The sequence below is a fragment of the Oncorhynchus masou genome, chromosome 26 (genome assembly GCF_036934945.1).
Source record: "Oncorhynchus masou masou isolate Uvic2021 chromosome 26, UVic_Omas_1.1, whole genome shotgun sequence".
In the NCBI taxonomy this organism is placed as follows: domain Eukaryota; kingdom Metazoa; phylum Chordata; class Actinopteri; order Salmoniformes; family Salmonidae; genus Oncorhynchus; species Oncorhynchus masou.
Window position 1 is genome coordinate 4575581 of NC_088237.1, and position 15162 is coordinate 4590742.

At 42.5% G+C, this 15162-nt stretch overlaps 1 protein-coding gene across 2 annotated transcripts in view; it reads right to left on the reverse strand.

The window, feature by feature from the left end:
- Positions 1–15162, reverse strand: part of alcama (activated leukocyte cell adhesion molecule a) — a 69333-nt gene that overhangs the window by 4348 nt on the left and 49823 nt on the right. For both annotated transcript variants that reach the window (XM_064938162.1, XM_064938161.1), the window contains exons 7-12: positions 8017–8141; positions 7582–7714; positions 6480–6592; positions 5898–6024; positions 5406–5527; positions 207–336 (exon numbers count right to left, since the gene is read on the reverse strand). In XM_064938162.1, the coding sequence (XP_064794234.1) occupies positions 207–336; positions 5406–5527; positions 5898–6024; positions 6480–6592; positions 7582–7714; positions 8017–8141 (750 nt within the window). The remainder of the gene's footprint in view (positions 1–206; positions 337–5405; positions 5528–5897; positions 6025–6479; positions 6593–7581; positions 7715–8016; positions 8142–15162) is intronic.

A 15162-nucleotide genomic window follows, 5' to 3' on the forward strand; every position in this document is an offset into this window, starting at 1 on the left:
CACTGGGAAAGTTGACATTCATCTGTAGGCTTGCACGAGTCAAGTGGGAAGGGTGTTGTGTAGGTTACTGTAAGTTAGCAGTTAAGAGGGAAGTGGGCTGTGATTTAGTGTTAGAGAGAAGTGACCAGGAGTTAGTGTAGGTACAGTACGCTACTGTAGGTTAGCGTTTGGCACTTGTTAGCTGCAGTCGCCACAGGTGCACTCACAGGAGGAGACGTTGAGGGCCATGAAGTGATTTCCCAGCTTGTTGGTCGCAATGCAGGTGATGGTCAGGTTTCCTATGGGCACCACTGTGATCTTGTGAGTTGCCTTGCCATTGATATATGAATTCTCCTCCTGATAGAACAAAGCCATTTGGGGCGTTTAGAAGGAGCACACACAGGCATATGAATAAAAGTCCAACAATAGACTTCGGCCACGCTTTTTCTAACATGTACGCACGTATGCCTACGCCACATTAAAACATACAAATTTAAACTTTTAACAAATGTCTAAATCTACAGCTGTGGTCAAATATATTGGCACCACAAATTAATAAAAAATGAAAAGCTTGAGTCAATAAGTATTCAACCCCTTTGTTATGGCATGCCTAAAATAAGTTCTGGAGTAAAAATGTGCTTCACAAGTCATGACTACCTACATGACTACCTCAACTCTGTACCCCACACATACAACTATAAGTAAGGTCCCTCAGTCAAACAGTGATTTTCAAGAAAAGTTTCAACCACAAAAACTAGTGATGTTTCCCAATGCTTTGCAAAGAAGGGCTCAAATTTAAAAAGCAGACATTGAATATCTATTTGAGCATAGTGAAGTTATTAATTACACTTTGAATGGTGTATCAATACACCCAGTCACTACAAAGATACAGGAGTCCTTACTAACCCAGTTGCCGGAGAGGAAGGAAACTGCTCTGGGATTTTACCATGCTTGGCTTGGCTCCATTCCATTTATTTTTTATCCTGAAAAAGTCACTACCTTGGAAAATAGTTAATAGAAGGTGTCTATGAGAGACGGGAGTGAAGAAATCTAAAACACCCTGGACACCGATGAGAGAGGTTTGGGAATAATAACTACTGATATGGTGACATATGGCCCCGATTCTCCAAGCGGAGCTAGAGGATTTTAATAAAGCCATGGAAGCACTGAAAGAGCGCACAAGTATTCTACCAATTTGGCTCGAATATGGGTAATAAATAGATGTACTGAGCTACAAAAAGACTGGGTACAGACATTTACATTTACATTTAAGTCATTTAGCAGACGCTCTTATCCAGAGCGACTTACAAATTGGACAGGAGTGCATTGATAGAATTCGCACTTCGGCTTTGATGGCAGGTTTGAAACCTGTGATCAAATCGACAATTGTGGGAGTTGTGGATGAAACGGAGAAAAATGTTTTGAGAGTGGAATATAACTCCGGTCACATCGCAGACGTGCAAGGGGTTAATACGGCCACAGTGAAAATCACTATCAGTGGTTTCAATGGCCAAGGTAAGACGAAGAAACATAGCAAAAAAAACAACATAAAAACGTAGGGAGATAGTCCCACATCTAAAACAGGGAATAATCAGATATCGGAAGAATAAGTGTAAGGTGGAATTAGTGAACATAAAAGTTCAATCAGGAGAAACGACTGGGATTATCCAGTCGCAGTACATTTCAATGACCTGAAGCATGACATTTTGTGGCATAGAGAAAGTTAAGATGTCGGACGGGGGGGGGGGGGGGGGTGATATTAATAATACTCTGAGTAACAGAGAATGTTTTGGGATTTTCACCCTCCTGACATTATTTCCTAAAGGACTTGATGATGGAATGCCTATGTATGTTATGTTGTGAATTTGAACATGAATTATGTGCCTATTTAAGATTACTCTGATGTTTTTCACACGGCAAACAATTTAGACTAAGAATGCAATGAGATACCCATCTTTCATTACCAGGCCACTCGCGACAAGAAAACAGGGACGGTGTAGGGGGGTTGTAATGAGAAGAGTTATTACTTTTATAAAAGGTTCCTTTTATAAATGTACCTTCTAACCGGGATGTGCTCGGTTGAGAAGCTGGAATTTGAGTCATACTCAAAGTAGGCACTAAGGACTGGCATTCTACATTTGGGTTGGATAATTTATAAAATGTTTTAGTTATGATTCGGATACAGCGAGAGAGACTTGCTTTCATACGGTGAGGGGTGGGGGCACTGCTAAAAGTTATTAGGCCTAGGGAGGCTCCAGAAACCTTATCTCTTATCTCTCCTCCGACAGGGAGGTTTATTAGAGAACTCACTGGATGATAGCTTGGGTCAACCATGAAGGTCTTTATTTTGTTCTCTTTTGTTTTACTATGTCATCAGAATGTTTATGTTAAATCATATCGATGCATAGAGATAGCTGGATGATGCGATATAATTAATTGCATACAAGGCTCATAGTCTGTGTTTTGTAACAACACCCAAGGATGAAAATGAAGGAGACGGCATGGAGACCAGCATAACATGGGTATAGAACATAACGGATGGACGGTTCTTTCCCAGTTTTAGTTGCATCAAGGGTGGTGTGAAGTTATTAAAACATGTACTTTTTTTCTCTTTCCTTTTCAAGTCAATATGTTTTTATGTTCCGTGGAACATCAGAGTTACCATTGTTCCAGAGGAGGGACTGATGTATGTTGACTAACTGATTTGAGAATGTGTTAGTATGTTTATAACTGTATAAGTGCATTAGGTGTAGTGGCTAGTGTGTTATGGGTTAGATGGAATGATATATGTGTAAATGTATCTGTAGCAGGAGGTGAGGTACAGACGAGGCATGTGTTTGAGACAGAATGTTTACATAAGGCTGTTACGTGGGATGGAACGTGACTGCGGTGGAGATCTGTGGGGGCTCATAAATTAAGGTTGTGGTGATAGTCTGGGAATGATACCACTATGTATATTGTTACAGGAGATAGCTCATAGGAGAGGGAGGACAGCTAACTGTGCACAATATAGGGACTATTATAAAGTGAAATTGAACATTACTCATACCCAGATAATGGTGAGAGTAGAAGAGATAGTGGTGGCATTTCAGACACTATGATAACATTTCAAGACACCTGTGACTCAGAGTTTTGTTAGGTTGGACATTCTTCCAATTTCTAACAGAACACTTGACAGATTACATGCAGTAGTTATTCTCATGGCAGTCGCTGTAGGGACAGTAATTGAAGGAGGTTATAGTCATGGGCCATGTTAGTAGTAGCAGGGGTTACTTTAGTAGCATCGTAGGGATATCAGTTTATGAGGACTCATGCCACATGGATGGGTAAGGGTTGGAGAGAAGGAGGAGGGCATCTAAATTAGAGTATATATACTTGTGTTGGTGGAAAAATGTTTTGTCTGGGAGAATAAACTTGGTTAAACTTCCATAGTGTCCGTTGAGGTTTTCACTCTGAAAATTAGAACCTAACAGTACCTTGTTGCATACAGGATGCATGTTTTGGAATATTTATATTCTGTACAGTCTTCCTTCTTTTCACTCTGTCAATTAGGTTAGTATTGTACAGTAACTACAAAGTTGTTGATCCATCCTCAATTTTCCCCTATAACAGCCTTTAAACTCTGTAACTGTTTTAGTCACCTCGTTGGCAACTCTTTGGCAACTGAGTTAGGAAGGACACCTGTATCTTTGTAGTGACTACCAATAGTGCACTTCTTTGGGGCGGCAGGTAGCCTAGTGGTTAGAGCCTTGGGCCAGTGATCGAAAGGTTGTTAGATTGGAGATTCTGCCCATGAAGAAGGCAGTTAACCCAATGTTCCTAAGCAGTCATTGTAAATAAGAAATTGTTCTTAACTGACTTGCCTCAGGTAAAAAAAAAGAAGGTTTTCAACAAAAAATTGCGAGGCATTGGAAAACCTCCCAGGGATTTGTGGTTGAATCGATGTTTAAAATTCACTGCTCGACTGAGGGACATTACGGATAATTGTATGTGGAGGGCACAGAGGTGAAAAAATCATGTTCAACACTATTCCACAGTGAGTCCATGCAACTTAATATGTGACTTGTTAAGCAAATTGTTTGCCTAAATAAGTTCAGGAGTAAGGGGTTGAATACTTATTCACTCAAGATATTTGAGCTTTTCGTTTTATATTAATATGTAAAAAATTAAGAAAAACATAATTCCACTTTGACATTACAGTGTTGTGTGTAGGCCAGTGACAAAAACATCTAAATGTAAATTCAAGCTGTAACACAACAAAATGTGAAAAACGTGTCCCATGTTACAAGAGCTGATATAAAGATCCCAGAAATTGTCCATATGCACAAAAAGCTTATTTCTCTTATTTCTCTCAAATGCAACGCCAAGCGTCGTGGGTTGTCCATGGGACCACCCATATGTAAAAAAGCCGACTTGTAATTTGGACAAAAGCGTCTGCTAAATGGGATATATTATTATTAAATGTTGTGCACATATTTGTGGTCCATGCACCTGACAGGTGTGGCATATCAAGAAGTGGACTAAACAGCATGATCATTACACAGTTGCACCTTGTGCTAGGGACAATAAAATGTGCAGTTTTGTCACCCAACACAATGGCACAGATGTCTCAAGTATTGAGGTAGCACGCAATTGGCAAGCTGTCTGCAGGAATGTCCACCAGAGCTGTTGCCAGAGAGGTTAATGTTAATTTCTCTACAATAAACCGCCTCCAATGTCATTTTATAGAATTTGGCAGTACGTTCAACCAGCCTCACAACCGCCATGTATGGCTTCGTGTGGGCGAGCGGTTTGCTGATGTCAACGTTGTGAACTAAGTGCCCCATGGTGGCGGTGGGGTTATGGTATGGGCAGGCATAAGCTACGGACAATGAACACAATTACATTTTCTCGATGGCAATTTGAATGCACAGAGATATCATGACTCGATCATGAGGCCCATTGTGAGGCCCACTTCTTCTGTGACCAACATATGCATATCTGTATTCCCAGTCATGTGAAATCCATTGATTTATTTCAACTGACTGATTTCCTTATATGAACTGTAACTCAGTAAAATCTTTGAAATTGTTGCATGTTGAATTTAAATTTTTGTATAGTATAGTTATATGATATAATAAGCGAGTTGTGTCAGACTCTGTGGCCTTGTGGTATGTCCAGAGATTGAAAAGTTGGGGATACGATCCCCGGCCAAGTCGTACCAAAGACTTTAAAAATGCTTTCAGTTCAGTCCCAGCCTCTTTTCTTGGCACTAGCGGTCCTGTACATCAAGCTGCCTCATGCTACAGAAACAAAACATAGGCTCCGGCCCCTATGGGCCGTTTTGTCTCAGAAGCCGGTAAGGCTTCCTTACCGGCTTCACTTAGTGGGACATCTACAGTGGCTCAAGCTTGTCAGTAAATTACAAACACACACGGCAGACTTACATTTGTGCCGTTGACGCTCCACTGGACACTGGGCCGGGGCACACCCTCGGCCTCGCAGGTCAGAACTTTGTGTCTGCCATCCTCGCTATGGTGCTCAGTCATCTTCTTGATGACTGGTGTGCCTGTTGGACACACAGCACCAGGTTGGTTATGCACAGCTTACTGAATGACTTGCTTTCAGTTCAGTCCCAGAAAGTGGTTAAATGTTGAGATGTCACCACAAGTTCTGTTGTGTAAATTGACTTACAGTATATGGCTCATTTACATGACAATACCATTTTAGACACCATAGCATTTTTATAATTTTCAATAGTGCCTATCTTTCCATTTTTGGCACTGAGGCATACAGCTGAAGCTACATAACAGATTGACATTGGGCTACCTTTGAGGTCTGAAAACGTGTGAGAGATCAATCACTTTAAACCAACTCAAACTGGAAGCAATGTCAACCTGGGAACCAATATCAAAGAGGGAGAGAAAAGGGATGTGAACCTTCTACTACCAGTTGGAAGGACTGGCTGCGCTTGATGCCTGCAACGGACACCTCACAAACGTAGAACCCTGCATCATCGTACGTCACATTGTCAAACCTAGGCGTTTCGTCCAGCTTTCTGTTGTCCTGGTAGAGTGAAGTGAACCCAGACTCATTAGATCAAGCAACAGTCAAATCCTGGCTTATACACACATTTACTTCATATATGTAGTATGTCGTTGGGCATAATCATGGGTAGTATTCGAAACTCACTGCGTTGTCTTTTTGTTTTAAATGTTACTTAGGGCTCGATTCAATACATATCGCGGAAGAGCCGTGCTATAGGGTGATTGAAATTTAAAGGCAATATTCCCAAGCATTCACGGTAACACTGTATATGTCAGCTCAATCAGAAAGGACCTTTTCATTTCCATCACACTATACCGTGGATCTTCCGCGACACAGTTTGAATGAAGCCCTTTTTTGGGTGCAATTTGAATACTGAAAAGGCTGTTTTGTCGACAGAAGATGCCATTGTTAGTATGATGTTATTGGATTTCAGTAACTATTCAGCCTTCTAGCAAAACTTTTTTTTTTTTTACCTTGGTCCATGACACTTTAGCGTCGCCGGAGGCGTACTGCTCCATTTTCACCAGCAAGGTGTCCCTGACCATCTTAAGGACCTTTCCTGTTGGGCTGAGACTGAGATCCAAGTCTAGGGAAAATGGGGGTGGAGAGGAGAAGGGGAAGGATTGTTCAGAGTTCCGGTACATTCACTTTTTTGTGCCTAACACTGGTAACAAAGCCCCCACAAAACCGCAGAGGTTATGGGTTCACGTCCCAGTGCCATGAGCAGTCCCGCAACTTGGTGACTTTGTGATTCAGGGAGGACACGTTCCCTCAGAACCCTCTTCTCCCAGGACCCCTTCCAGCAAAGTTATTGTCTCTCCCTCACACACAATTTAGTTGTTAGGTGCGGGACATAAGCTTTTGCTAAAGATGAGTGAAATGTGGCGAGGCGGGGATGTGGCTATATTCACAAGACAGTCTTAGCCGGGGCCCTTTTGAACTGAGGACTAAACACACCTCTAAACACACCTCAGAAGAAGGGAGTAATTAAGTGTGTGTGTGTGTGTGTGTGTGTGTGTGTGTGTGTATATATATATGCATAGTGGAGAAGGTACAGTGGGATTCGAAATGGTCGGTGATCTGTATATATATATATATATATAGTGTGTGTGTGTGTGTGTTTCTAACTATTCTTGTGGGGACCAGAAGTCCCAAAATTTGACCAACTGGGGATATTTTGTTGGTCCCCACAAGGTCACATGCTATTTCTAGGGGGTTTAAGGTTAGAATTAGTATTAGAATTAGGTTTAGGGTTAGGAGCTAGGGTTAATGTTAGGGTTACGGTTTGGTGCTAGGGTTAGGTTTAGGGTTAAGGTTATTAGTTCTTCCCACTGCCCACCCAAACTGCACTCCCCTCCTAGCTAATCATCTTGAAGATATATTTGATTACCTTCCCTTGCTCCTGTGACTTCATTTACAGTGGATAAAGGAGCTTGTTAAGAAAGTGCAAAATAAAGATTGAAACACTGGAGATGTTGTCTGCTCACTCCTTTCAAGTCTCAGCGAGTGTTCACAACACTATCCTTGAAGCTTTGTTTAAATCCACAGCGCAACAAATATGTTGTCTATACTCACAGCTCACGACAACCTTTTCCGAGGCCTCCATTTTGTCATCGTCAACCAGCGAGCACTTGTAGTCTCCGGTGCTGTTGCGCGTAACGGCAGTCAGAGTGAAGGTGTCGGAATCTTTCACCGTCACTTTCTGGCCCTGTTGAGGGTAGGGGGAAAGGTTTGCATTGTGTTACCACACCAAAATTGACAGGCAGACAGCCACTAGTGAAAGAAAGTAGAGGGACAAGGAGTGGTGAGGGAAAGAGGGAGAAGGAGTGGAGAGATACAGGGAGAGGTGGGTGAAGGATGGTTACGGTAACGGTGACAGATTCTGTCACGAACAGTGGGGTACTGTCCACATGGCTTGACCCCACAGAATTAAATTGAACCCAGAGATTTTCTATATAAATATTGGTATCTCAATCTTTGATCCCCCAGACACTACAGAGGAAAACCTGCCTTGATGCTGAAGTAGAAGCTGGTTGGAGGAGGGTTGCCGTCCGCATTGCACTTCAACGTCACGTTGTCGCCCTCTCTGATGGGAGCCTTCGCCAGCACCTGGAGGCTCAACTTCTCTGTTGGATCTAAAAGCCAGATTTAGAGAGGTATAAAGGGAGTGGAGAGACCAGAGAGAGAGAAAAAAGAGAGATAGACAGAGTAAGGATAGAGAAAGAGAGAGGGGAAGAGAAAGATAGATTGAATAGCCCCCGCGATATGCAACTTTTCAGGGAAGTCAGGAACCAATATACAGTCAGTTAGTACTGCTAAGGCTAGCTTTTTCAAACAGAAATTTGCATCATGTAGCACTAATTCCAAAGAGATTTGGGACACCGTAAAGTCCATGGAGAATAAGAGCACCTCCTCCCAGCTGCCCACTGCACTGAAGTTAGGAGATACTGTCACCACCGATAAATCTACGATAATCGAGAATTTCAAGAAGTATTTTTCTACGGATGGCCATGCTTTCAACCTGGCTACCCCTATCCCGACCAACAGCTCTGCACCCCCGCAGCAACTTGCCCAAGACCCCCCCTGCTTCTCCTTCACACAAATCCAGATAGCTGATGTTCTGAAAGAGCTGCAAAATCTGGATCCCTACAAATCAGCTGGGCTAGACAATCTGGACCCTCTCTTTCTAAAATTATCCGCCGAAATGGTTGCAACCCCTATTTATTTATTTTTATTTTATTTCACCTTTATTTAACCAGGTAGGCTAGTTGAGAACAAGTTCTCATTTGCAACTGCGACCTGGCCAAGATAAAGCTTAGCAGTGTGAGCAGACAACACAGAGTTACACATGGAGTAAACAATTAACAAGTCAATAACACAGTACAAAAAAGGCGAGTCTATATACATTGTGTGCAAAAGGCATGAGGAGGTAGGCGAATAATTACAACCTTGCAGATTAGCACTGGAGTGATAAATGATCAGATGGTCATGTACAGGTAGAGATACTGGTGTGCAAAAGAGCAGAAAAGTAAATAAATAAAAACAGTGTGGGGATGAGGTAGGTGAAAATGGGTGGGTTATTTACCAATAGACTATGTACAGCTGCAGCGATCGGTTAGCTGCTCAGATAGCACGTTTGAAGTTGGTGAGGGAGATAAAAGTCTCCAACTTCAGGGATTTTTGCAATTCGTTCCAGTCACAGGCAGCAGAGTACTGGAACGAAAGGCGGCCAAATGAGGTGTTGGCTTTAGGGATGATCAGTGAGATACACCTGCTGGAGCGCGTGCTACGGATGGGTGTTGCCATCGTGACCAGTGAACTGAGATAAGGCAGAGCTTTACCTAGCATGGACTTGTAGATGACCTGGAGCCAGTGGGTCTGGCGATGAATATGTAGCGAGGGCCAGCCGACTAGAGCATACAAGTCGCAGTGGTGGGTGGTATAAGGTGCTTTAGTGACAAAACGGATGGCACTGTGATAAACTGCATCCAGTTTGCTGAGTAGAGTGTTGGAGGCAATTTTGTAGATGACATCGCCGAAGTCGAGGATCGGTAGGATATTCAGTTTTACTAGGGTAAGTTTGGCGGCGTGAGTGAAGGAGGCTTTTTACTAGCCGGTTCAACCTCTCGTACGTATCGTCTGAGTTTCCCAAAGATTGGAAAGCTGCGCGGTCATCCCCCTCTTCAAAGGGGGAGACAATCTAGACCCAAACTGTTGCAGACCTATATCCATCCTGCCCTGCCTTTCTAAAGTCTTCGAAAGCCAAGTTAACAAACAGATCACCGACCATTTCGAATCCCACTGTACCTTCTCCACTATGCAATCTCGTTTCCGAGCTGGTCATGGGTGCACCTCAGCCACGTTCAAGGTCCAAAACGATATCATAACCGCCATAGATAAAAGACAGTACTGTGTAGCCGTTTTCATCGACCTGGCCAAGGCTTTCGACTTTGTCAATCACTGCATTCTTATCGACAGACATAATAGCCTTGGTTTCTCAAATGACTGCCTCGCCTGGTTCACCAACTACTTCTCAGATAGAGTTCAGTGTGTCCAATCGGAGGGCCTGTTGTCTGAGCCTCTGGCAGTCTCTATGGGTGTGCCACAGGGTTCAATTCTCGGGCCTACTCTTTTTATGTATTTATCAATGATATCGCTCTTGCTGCTGGTGATTCCCTGATCCACCTCTATGCAGACGACACCATTCTGTATAAATCTGTCCCTTCCTTGGACACTGTTAACAAACCTTCAAACGAGCTTCAATGCCATACAACACTCCTTCGTGGCCTCCAACTGCTCTTAAATGCTAGTAAAACTAAATGCATGCTCTTCAACCGATTGCTGCCCGCACCTGCCCGCCCGCCTAGCATCACTACTCTGGATGGTTCTGACTTAGAATATGTGGACAACTACAAATACATAGGTGTCTGGTTAGACTATAAATACTCCTTCTAGACTCGCATTAAGCATCTCCAATCCAAAATTAAATCTAGAATTGGCTTCCTATTTTGTAACAAAGCCTCCTTCACTTATGCTGCCAAAAATACTCTCGTAAAACTGACAATCCTACCAATCCTTGACTTCGGCAATGTAATTTACAAAATAACACTCTACTCAGCAAATTGGATGTAGTCTATCACATTGCCATCTGTTTTGTCACCAAAGCCCCATATACTACCCACCACTGCGACCTGTATGCTCTCGTTGGCTGGCCCTCGCTACATAGTCGTCGCCAGACCCACTAGCTCCAGGTCATCTGTAAGTTTTTGCTAGGTAAAGTCCCGCCTTATCTCAGCTCACTGGTCTCCATAGCAACGCCCACCCGTAGCACGCGCTCCAGCAGGTATATTTCACTGTCATCACCCAAAGCCAACACTTTCTTTGGCTGCCTTTCCTTCCAGTTCTCTGCTGACAATGACTGGAAAGAATTGCAAAAATCACTGAAGCTGGAGAATTATAATCTCCCTCACTAACTTTAAGCATCAGCAGTCAGAGCAGCTTACTGAATACTGTACCTGTACACAGCCTATTAACAAATAGCACACCCAACTACCTCATCCCCATATTGCTATTTTTTGTTGTTGTTGCTCTTTTGCACTCCAGTATCTCTACTTGCACATTATCATCTGCACATCCATCACTTCAGTGTTAATGCTAAATTGAAATTATTTTGCCACTATGGCCTATTTATTGCCTTACCGCCCTAACCTTACTACATTTGCACACACTGTACATTGATTTTTCTATTGTGTTTTTGACTGTACGTTTGTTTATTCCATGTGTAACTCTGTGCTGTTTTTGTCACACTGCTTTGCTTTAACTTGGCCAGGTTGCAGTTGTAAATTAGAACTTGTTCTCATCTGACCTACCTTGTTAAATAAAGGTGAAATAAAAATAAAATCAATGTAAGCCTACTAGAAAGTGTGTGCCCTCAGGCCTGGAGGGAAGCAAAAGTCATTCCTCTACCGAAGAATAGTAAAGCCCCCTTTACTGGCTCAAATAGCCGACCAATCAGCCTGTTACCAACCCTTCGTAAACTCCTGGAAAAAATGGTGTTTGACCAGATACAATTTCACAGTAAACAAATTCACACCAGACTTTCAGCAAGCTTATAGGGAAGGACAATCAACAAGCACAGCACTTACACAAATGACTGATGATTGTCTGAGAGAAATTGATGATACAATTATTGTGGGGGCTCTTGTTAGACTTCATGGCGGCTTTTGACATTATCAATAATAGTCCGCTGTTGGAAAAACATATATGTTATGGCTAGTCTAACAGAACTAGTCTTACAGAACACAGAGGGTGTTTTTTAATGGAAGCCTCTCAAACATAATCAGAAATTCCCCAAGGTAGAATCAGAAATTCCCCAAGGTAGCTGTTCGGGCCACTTGCTTTTTCAATCTTTTCTAACGACATTCGACTGGCATTGAGTAAGGCCAGTGTGTCTATGTATGTGAATGACTCAACACTATACACGTCAGCTACTACAATGACTGAAATGACTGCAACACTTAACAAAGAGCTGCAGTTAGTTTCAGAATGTGTAGCAAGGAAAAGGCTAGTCCTTAATATCTCCAAAACTAAAAGCATTGTATTTGGCATAAATCATTCACTAAACCCTAAACCTCAACTACGTCTCATAATTGTTAATGTGGAAAATGTGCAAGTTGAGGTGACAAAACTGCTTGGAGTAACCCTGGATTGTAAACTGTCATGGTCAAAACATATTGATATAACAGTAGCTAAGATGGGGAGAAGTATTTCCATAATGAAGCAAAGCACTATCAACAAGGCAGGTCCTACTGGCCCTAGTTTTGTAACACCTAGACTACTTTTCAGTAGTGTGGTCAGATGCCACAAAGAGGGACTTGGGAAAATTGCAGTTGGCTCAGAACAGGGCAGCACTGCTGGCCCTTAAAACAGGGAGCTAACATTAATGACATGCATGTCAACCTCTCATGGCTCAAAGTGGGAGAGAGATTGACTTCATCATTACTTGTTTTTGTAAGAGGTGTTGACAGGCTGAATGTACCGAGCTGTCTGTTTAAAATACTAGCACACATGCATACCCCACAAGACTTCTCTTCACAATACCCAAGTCTAGAACAGACTATGGGAGGCGCACAGTACTACACTCAGCAAAAAAAGCAACGTCCCTTTTTCAGGACCCTGTCTTTCAAAGATCATTCGTAAAAATCCAAATAACTTCACAGATCTTCATTGTAAAGGGTATAAATATTGTTTGTTTCCGATGCTAGTTCAATGAACCATAAACAATTCATGAACATGCACCTGTGGAACGGTCGCTAAGACACTAACAGCTTACAGACGGTAGGCAATTAAGGTCACAGTTATGAAAACTTAGGACACTAAAGAGGCCTTCCTACTGACTCTGAAAAACACTAAAAGAAAGATGCCTAGGGTCCCTGCTCATCTGCGTGAATGTGCCTTAAGCATGCTGCAACGAGGCATGAGGACTGCAGATGTGGCCAGAGAAATAAATTGCAATGTCCGTACTGTGAGACGCCTAAGACAGTGCTACTGGGAGACAGGACGGACAGCTGATCGTCCTCGCAGTGGCAGACCACATATAATAACACGTGCACAGGACATCACATCCAAACATCACACCTGCGGGACAGGTACAGGATGGCAACAACAACTGCCTGAGTTACACCAGGAACGTACAATCCCTCCATCAGTGCTCAGACGGTCCGTAAGGGCTTGTAGGCCTATTGTAAGGCAGGTCCTCAACAGACATCACCGGCAACAACCTCGCCTATGGTCACAAATCCACCGCCGCTGGACCAGACAGGACTGGCAAAAAGTGCTCTTCACTGACGAGTCGCAGTTTTGTCTCACCAGGGGTGATGATTGGATTCACGTTTATCATTACACAGAGGCCTGTACTCTGGAGCGGGATCGATTTGGAGGTGGAGGGTCCGTCATGGTCTGGGGCGGTGTGTCACAGCATCATAGGACTAAGCTTGTTGTCATTGCAGGCAATCTCAACCCTGTGCGTTACAGGGAAGACATTCTCCTCCCTCATAGGGTACCCTTCCTGCAGGCTCATCCTGACATGACCCTCCAGCATGACAATGCCACCAGCCATACTACTCGTTCTGTGTGTGATTTCCTGCAAGAAAGGAATGTCATTGTTCTGCCATGGCCAGTGAAGAGCCCGGATCTCAATCCCATTGAGCATGTCTGTTGGATCGGAGGGTGAGGGCTAGGGCCATTCCCTCCAGAAATGTCCGGGAACTTGCAGGTGCCTTGGTGGAAGAATGGGGTAACATCTCACAGCAAGAACTGGCAAATCTGGTGGAGTCCATGAGGAGGAGATGCACTGCAGTACTTAATGCAGCTGGTGGCCACACCAGATACTGACTGTTACTTTTGATTTTGACTCCCCCTTCTTTGTTCAGGGACACATTATTCCATTTCTGTTAGTCACATGTCTGTGGAACTTGTTCAGTTTATGTGTCAGTTGTTGAATCTTGTTATGTTCATGCAAATATTTACACATGTTAAGTTTGCTGAAAATAAACTCAGTTGACAGTGAGGACGTTTCATTTTTTGCTGAGTTTACATAGAGCAATGACTACATCGAACTCTATTCCACATCAGGTAATTGATGCAAGCAGTAGAATCAGATAAAAAATACACCTTATGAAACAGCGGGGACTGTGAAGAGACACACACAGGTATGGACACATGCATACACATACAATGTGATATTGTTGTATTGTTGTATTGAACATTTTGTGTTGTGGACATGTGGTGGTGTAAGGATGTTATATGATGGATAGTTTTATCTTTAGCTCATTCAGTACAAACATAGTTCACTGTTTTTTCTTTTGTTTTATATTTAATGTGGTTAATTTGGTGTGTTTGGACCCCCAGGAAGAGTAGCTGCTGGGGATTCCTAATAAATAGAAATACCTGACAAGACTGAATCCAAACATTACACTGTTGATTTTATGTGCATTTTACATTTACTGTACTTTTCACACACAACAAGCACACATTTTTATTTTATTCTTAAAACATGTCTAGTCTATCTATTGATGTGTATACAGGATGTGTTATGACGCGTTATGCTCGAACCGCTCAGTTTTTTACCACAAAACACCAGAGAATTGCCAAAAAGAGTAGAACCAGCGCACCTACTTTTGCACTATGATTTGACTATTAGACGTTCAATGTCTTTTGAAAGAAATATTTAAGAAGGAATAGTTTCACCATATTAAAACTGTTCAGTTCAGTTCAAGGTTGACCTTAAAATGAGGGACATGAATCACTAATAAATAATGATCTTGAGAAATAACTTGAAAAAGTATGAAAAAGTATTTTGGGGGGTTAGTGGCTTAAAATCTTCCTGTAAGTCACAGACAATGCACAAAAATGTATTGAATTTTCCATGTGGTCTATATTAAAGGGTACTTAAATTTCATATAACAGGATTTTAAAATGCAATATTGGTGCATAATTTCTACTTAACATATCAAAAGGTATGCAAAGGCACTCATTTCATGGAACAACCCAGTACATGTAAAGTTCTACCCATCGGACGTTGGTTGCAATGCTCATAATATGACAAATAAATAAACAAACTTGACGAGAGCATGCACATGAAAGACATGGGGTCAC